The sequence below is a fragment of the Neodiprion pinetum genome, chromosome 2 (genome assembly GCF_021155775.2).
Source record: "Neodiprion pinetum isolate iyNeoPine1 chromosome 2, iyNeoPine1.2, whole genome shotgun sequence".
NCBI classification, from domain to species: domain Eukaryota; kingdom Metazoa; phylum Arthropoda; class Insecta; order Hymenoptera; family Diprionidae; genus Neodiprion; species Neodiprion pinetum.
In genome coordinates this window covers 34912329-34918735 of record NC_060233.1, presented here as the reverse complement: position 1 = coordinate 34918735, position 6407 = coordinate 34912329, and the positions used below count along the sequence as shown (strand labels likewise).

Genomic DNA, 6407 nt, shown 5'->3' with positions numbered 1-6407 from the left:
TCGGGGTTCCCTGTACCAAGTCTGGATCCACCGACCACTCTGTACTACTCCGTGTCATTCCACAGCACCCTTAATCATTCATCCGTTCAGTAGATACCAGCTCGCGAAATCGGATCAGTTTCTTACATTTTTTTAGAAATTTTTCCCGAACACAGGGTGAAATTTTCATGAAACTAGTTTTTCTTTCTTTAATTTCAACCGACGTGATTTAAGCTAAAAGTCATTCAAGGACAAAAGAGTAGAACCCATATGACAGAAATTATACTTCTTTAAGCATCGTGCAAAGAAAAGAATATGGTTTTTTCTGCGTACCGACTTTACATCGACTGGCATTTCGCCATACAGGTGTGTAACTACGGTTGCCTAAGTTTAGGGGCTAAACGAAGCCTCCAAACGGTCAGCAGAAATCAGTTCACGAGTTTAAGGTGAATTGCTTGTAAGCAGGTGCCAGACAAATTCATCTTGAAGTATCAATCGGAAAATAATATTACCTATAGGTATAATACGCCATAACTCTGCATCATTGGAAGATATTGTAGCAATAAAATGAGGTTTCCGAGCGAAAATAAAATGGTCAAATAGGTGAAAATTAAAATGCAGAGAAAACACTATTTCTTTTACAATAACAAGACTGTTTTTTTTTTTGACGCAGCGAGCCAATTCATATGATAAACATTTGATGCCTTTTGTACATCAGTTATCTATGATGAATACTAGATCAGAAAGGGGAACCTAAAGGGTGATTTCACCTTTTATAACAATATTATACTAGTTGCGATAACTATTCAGGTGGAACTGCTACTCTTGACATTTTAGCTTTTAACAATAACAACAGCGATATTAGAGACGTGCCGAATATTGGGAATGCGTTGTTAAGTAAGAGCCTAGTTTTCTGTATATTCCAACCCCCGTCTTTGCCTACTGTAGCAAGGACTGGTATTCCAAGAGCCCGCCTCTCTCCTTTGCGGGATTAGCAAAATGTTTTGCACCTTTACTATACAAATAAATATGGAAGAGAGATTTGAATCACGCGTAAACAGCATGAGCAATATTGGGAGTCATGTTCAGTGATGATGGCGTCGATATCGCAAAATCACAAATTCCATCCAAGTATAATAACAATATGATCCTGGTGTTTGTTAATTAACATTATACTAATTTTTCTCATACTTGCACGTAAGCACGCTCTGAAATATATATATATGTATACTCCGAGCAGTCACATTGACTACAGTCCCTTGTTTTGTAGAGATTCTACATCATTGATGTTGCACCAGTAGCGCCACTCCGACGATAGCATCAGCCAATCAGGGGCTGTTCAAGCTCACGCACGTTCCAGCGGAACTTATTTTTAATAATCATTCATCAATAATAAGATATATTTTACTTGTTTTCACTCATCGTAGTGAATTTCTAATGCTAAACGGAAATTATTTATTACAATAGTACGTCTGTAAAAAAATCATGCAACTTCCCTACTGCATTTCATTCGTTACTTATGACATCGTATGAATTTCAAAGTTATCCTATCGACTTAAAATTCAGATCTTGTGCAAAATTCAATTTATTTTCAGCCTTACGAGCAACAACATTTGTGTTCTTAGCAAGTAATGCTTCCAGTTATTTCATAATATCCGTTGCTGGATTGGGAATGGAGCTGAGATATGTGGATGGTACTTAGCGTAAATTCACCAAACTTCGTATCCTTATGAGCCTGTGAACATGCAAGTCCATTAAAATGTCTCTTATTTGTGAAATTTGCATATAATTCATTAGATTCTATCTGAGTAGGATCACATTCCAAATACCTTTAGTATTTTTGTTGCATCAAATGTCTCTCGTTTTGCTCCACGTCGTTCATCTTCAGGTATCCTGAATTTTGTGTTCATCAGTGTTATATGCAGGTTCACTTTATCTGCATCTTTTCTGAGGAAGCCTAAAATACAGGAAAATATCGGATGAGCCCAAGATAAAGTTGTAGAACATGCGTGAGACCTTCATTAAAATTAAAAATAAATAGTTTGCCCATAATATGAAATGTTTTTGTCATTATTCTAATTAGTTTTAGAGGTACTTGGATTGGGTTCATAATTTCACTACCGACTTCTAGCTTGTATCCGGTGAAGATCGGACTTCGAATTCAAAAGGCAATAACTGGTGCCAGAATGTAATTATTCTGCTTCACTTAACCCAAAATGTTGTGTCCAACTATTCCTCACCAATGTCGAAAAAATAATCCGAAATTTGATCAGCTATCTCCTGCAGAACATTATCCTTACTGTATACTTTGGCATAAAGTACATTCACCTCGGCAGGATCATCATTCATATAATCGACTCCTTGCACAGTTAGTAATAAAGGTCCATTTTTGAGAATAGCGGGCCTAGAATACAAAATTTCTGATTCATCTGACGACAAAATCTATTAAATGACTTTGCGTTCGATCAAGATTTGCTGTACTAAATTTCTGTTGTTCGGAAAAATAATTGCATTTGATAATAAATAATTTCAGCGATTTGAATATAGCTATGATATTTCTTTGCTTCATCACATTAGTTGATTGGAAAGTCACCTACGCAATTATATTTTCTTTGCAATGTTCTAACGCTCTCACAGCTTCTTCTCTCTCTATGCTGTCGACCAAAACCAGCATGCCGATAGTGAGATGCATCTTCTTTGGATTTTGAAATATTTCTTCTTCGACACCCCTCATCGGCTCGTTTGCAGCCAGCACTGACTCCTTGAATTTTTGGAATCCGTTTTGAACACTTTCACAGTTTGTGGGTATGGATATAAAATGAGTGTAGTGCAACTTCTTTCTCGATGTTTTTATCAGATTGTCAATTCGCTGGCGAGCCAAAATAACTTTCTGGCGTGTCGGACCAACTAGAACTAGAAGTAACGAAACATTAACGAAATAATTTAGATTACATAGGTGCAAACTAGGTAATTTATTTTTTCACCAATGTCTCCATTCTGGCCTAATTTTGGGATTTGAATGGATGTCGACGTCTCTGTTTCTAGTCTTTTACGGGTCGACCCTTTAGTGCCGATCACAAAAGGAAAAAATGGCCTGAAAATAGAAATTTCATTTTATCAATTATCGGAAAGTAAACTTATACGCACCCCTCAGCAAGGTTTTCTTTATAAATCCATTGGAGCACTTACTTAGCGAGATAAAAGGTGTGTTTAAATCTGCCATTGTAGGGTTGCACATCAAACTCTTCGCTGGCAGAATCCTCATCGCTGTCGTAATCATCTTCTAGATACATCGATTCTTCCTGATAAACAGCCGTGCCACGATCTTTGGACCATACACCACTGTCACAAAATCTATAACACCTTCCGTCAATCCAAACTAATTCAGGACGCAATGTGCTGTTATTGTCCATTATTGAAATCGGTATTTGAGAACACCTTCTTTTTTTCCTTATTCCTCTAGTTCAACACCCCTTGTTAATATACCGTCCTGGTACCAGTGGTGTCTCTGTACCTATTGGTACTATTGGTGTCTCTACTGACAAAAATAATTGGTTCAGAGTTGAATTTGCAGAATTGAAAAAAAAGTAACGAAGAGCCAGACTTAAAAAAATTGCACCATCGCTTACCGATTAATTCGAATCAAATGTAGAGATGTATTTGACAGATATTTCATAAAACCACCATAACCTCTACGCTTATTCGAATGACAGCTGATAACAAGCAATGGCAGAAGGTGAATGAACACATCTAGAAAAATTTCGACGATTGTTGCTCTTGATCTGTACTTACCTGAATTATAATGCGAAGCGATGTTTGCTGGGATTTAAAACAATGAGACTAACTATCGGTGAGATTTGTTCCTCACAGGGATAGTCAGAATTTCCTCGATAAAGAAAATATGTTGAATTCCGGAGAGGTTATGTTTCACGACCAGCATGTTGTAGATGGTAGGGAACTGGGCTTATTTGGCTGAATCGATCTGCAAGCGGCTTGTGTGTCGGGATCTGATTCTGGAAAACTGCCCTGCCAAGATAAAGGACAAATTGATCCTGAGAGGAGAGGTGCTTGCATGAAATGAAATGAAATTCAACAATACATCTCCCGTCATTCCAAGAGAAATGATTATTGAAGTCTTCTATGCTTTTAGAAATGACACGGATAACTTAGAATCTGTCACTCATCTAGATATGGAAACATTATGGGACAAAATGCTCGAGCTATTAACGAGGAAGTACGAATCAGGTTCACTGGCAACCCATGGATGTTTCAAAAGTCAATTTCAAAGCAGAGATGATTTTAAGGTATCCGACAAAGCTGCCAGATATGTTTAAGTGAATTGTGTCATTGAGACAAACACACAGTATTTATAGAACAAGAATAGTTTCGTAACAGGATTCGTGAAATATGCTTCACGCAAAACATGAAAAAGTTACAACTCCGGCTATTATGAAAATAATAATTTTATTCAAGTATTGTTTCATATTGCTTATAGTACAATTTGACCTACACAACACAATAGAGGAGATCCATTTTTGAATTCTTTTTGCACATGATTGGTTATAATTTAAATATCTTCATAACAAGGGTCGTTTCTTTCATTTTCCTACAGCTCAGAAGAATTTTTCATTCTACATGTAATATTCACTGATGCTATGCAATCATATGAATTAAATTTGTCACTCTTCCAAGTAAGGTTGTCCAAATTCACCGTGGCACAGATAATGACAAAGCTTTGTGCACTTCTTTCTGTAAGGCACATAGGCAATGTGGATCCTAAGATATCGAAGGTTTTCAACCTTCACCGAAAGCTTGGCTACCATAAGCATCACTCACAATGATATCAAACCACTTAGGATCCAGCCTGTGATAAATGTTATGGTATGAGATCGTTCAGAGTAAGAATAGGTGGCGAATTGTCAGCACAGACTTTTCGACCTCTTAATTTCAATTTCAGTGCAACCTAGAACCATGCAAATGTCGGCCAATCCTCCCAAACATTCAGACAGGTTTCTAGAGACTGTCTTTATTTAGCCAAGATATGGCATATTTCAAACAGCCACTCAATATGTCCAGAGTACGAAATATCATTTGTTTACAATCGCACAGTGTACCACATTTAAATGATACTGCGAGAAATTCGTAACACAAGTTGGGCTTCAATTTCACGTACGTCATCAGAACCTGTAGCTTCGAGTTTAATTGTCCACAAAATACATCTTCAGGGTCGGCAATGTTTAGTATTTCTAAAATTATTTAGAGTAGATAGTTTCGAGATTCCTGTCAGTGTAGCCAAATGAGCATCGCTCGTATCGCTGTCAAAAAATTGGAAAACTCTTAGGTCATTAGTCACTACTTCTGTCCTGACAAAGGTAAATGAAGGAATATCATTTACAGGTTCATCCAATTCTACTTTTGGCTCTAGCAGTTCTGTCTTGACTGCTAATGATTCTTCCATGTCTATTTGTTCTCCTTCATCTTCGTCAACTGGCTCTTCTTTTATACGAACGAGCTTTGGCTGTTCCTCTGTTTGCATGCGACACATTCTCTTTGGTAACCACTCCTCATCCACTTTACATTTCATATTTCTCTTTCTGCCTCTTCTGCTGCCTGTAAGGAAAGATCCCTGCAAGTTGCACGACGGCACTGCAGTTTTCTTTAGATGCCTTCTCTGCGAATGAACGCCTGAAAGCAAATAAAAGACAAGTAAACGCGAAAACGAAGGCATTGACGACAGATCTGAACAGATGAGACTAATCCCAATCCTCACTCTGGAAGCAATAGTCATTCTTGACGAAGTGCAAGGAGCAGACTCGCATCCATGACGAAGCTTCCCGTTCCATTTTCAATATTTTCTCCCATGCTCTACGACGGTCAGTTTTCTCCAAAATACCAAATTCGTTAGGAAAATCTACAAATGTTTCGTTGGGTTTAGGGAACAGGTGTAATCTAACTGTCCCGTGTACGGAGGCCTTGGTTCTGCACCCGCGAACGGAACAAGTTACGTTGCTTTTCGTGATGCGTAAAGGGAATCGCATTCCAGCTTCATTTGCGTCTTTGTTCATTTTTGGCCAACAACGTTTTAGTTTTTTTGTTTCTAGTTTTATTTCGTGAATACGTAAGCAGAAATCACCGTCGTTGCCTACATTGGACCTTTTTTAGGTTACACGGTTTACACGTGCTCCCATTTTACTCACTTGCATTAGTTCAAAATTCTGCCGTCGATCATTATGTTCTACTTGACCGACCGATGTTCCACTTACCGTAGACTTTTGGGCCTTTGTCCGATAATAAAGGTGTCTGTTTTTTCTGGGAGAGACTCACAAAACATATGATAATTCAAAGAGTTTCTTTTATCACTATGTAATAATTAGTCGATTTATTTTATTTTCTTGTTCAGATTAAGCAATTTGTACAAGTTGCATAGT

At 37.7% G+C, this 6407-nt stretch overlaps 2 protein-coding genes and 1 long non-coding RNA gene across 6 annotated transcripts; 1 reads left to right on the top strand and 2 right to left on the bottom strand.

The window, feature by feature from the left end:
- Positions 1-1546: 1546 nt before the first annotated feature.
- On the bottom strand, positions 1547-4261 carry LOC124212495 (activating signal cointegrator 1 complex subunit 1). 4 transcript variants are annotated; one of them, XM_046612587.2, is made up of 8 exons: positions 3772-4260; positions 3609-3692; positions 3169-3517; positions 2964-3073; positions 2577-2892; positions 2220-2383; positions 1809-1936; positions 1547-1714 (listed from the first exon to the last, which is right to left on the bottom strand). In XM_046612587.2, exons 3-8 carry the CDS (start codon positions 3390-3392, stop codon positions 1601-1603), a joined length of 1056 nt encoding a protein of 351 aa, XP_046468543.1. In that variant the 5' UTR covers positions 3393-3517; positions 3609-3692; positions 3772-4260; the 3' UTR covers positions 1547-1600. The 4 variants fall into 4 exon arrangements, with proteins under 4 accessions (XP_046468543.1, XP_046468539.1, XP_046468540.1 ...); XM_046612583.2 differs by having other exon boundaries at positions 3169-3514; positions 3772-4259; XM_046612584.2 differs by lacking the exon at positions 3609-3692 and having other exon boundaries at positions 3772-4261.
- Positions 3489-5291, top strand: LOC124212498 (uncharacterized). The gene is made up of 2 exons (XR_006881664.2): positions 3489-4043; positions 4130-5291. It is a non-coding gene; the product is annotated as an uncharacterized lncRNA (long non-coding RNA).
- On the bottom strand, positions 4427-6166 carry LOC124212497 (uncharacterized). The gene is made up of 3 exons (XM_046612593.2): positions 5750-6166; positions 5375-5664; positions 4427-5294 (listed from the first exon to the last, which is right to left on the bottom strand). The coding sequence occupies exons 1-3, from the start codon at positions 6042-6044 to the stop codon at positions 5232-5234; spliced, it is 648 nt and encodes a 215-aa protein (XP_046468549.1). The 5' UTR covers positions 6045-6166; the 3' UTR covers positions 4427-5231.
- Between the last annotated feature and the right edge of the window lie 241 nt (positions 6167-6407).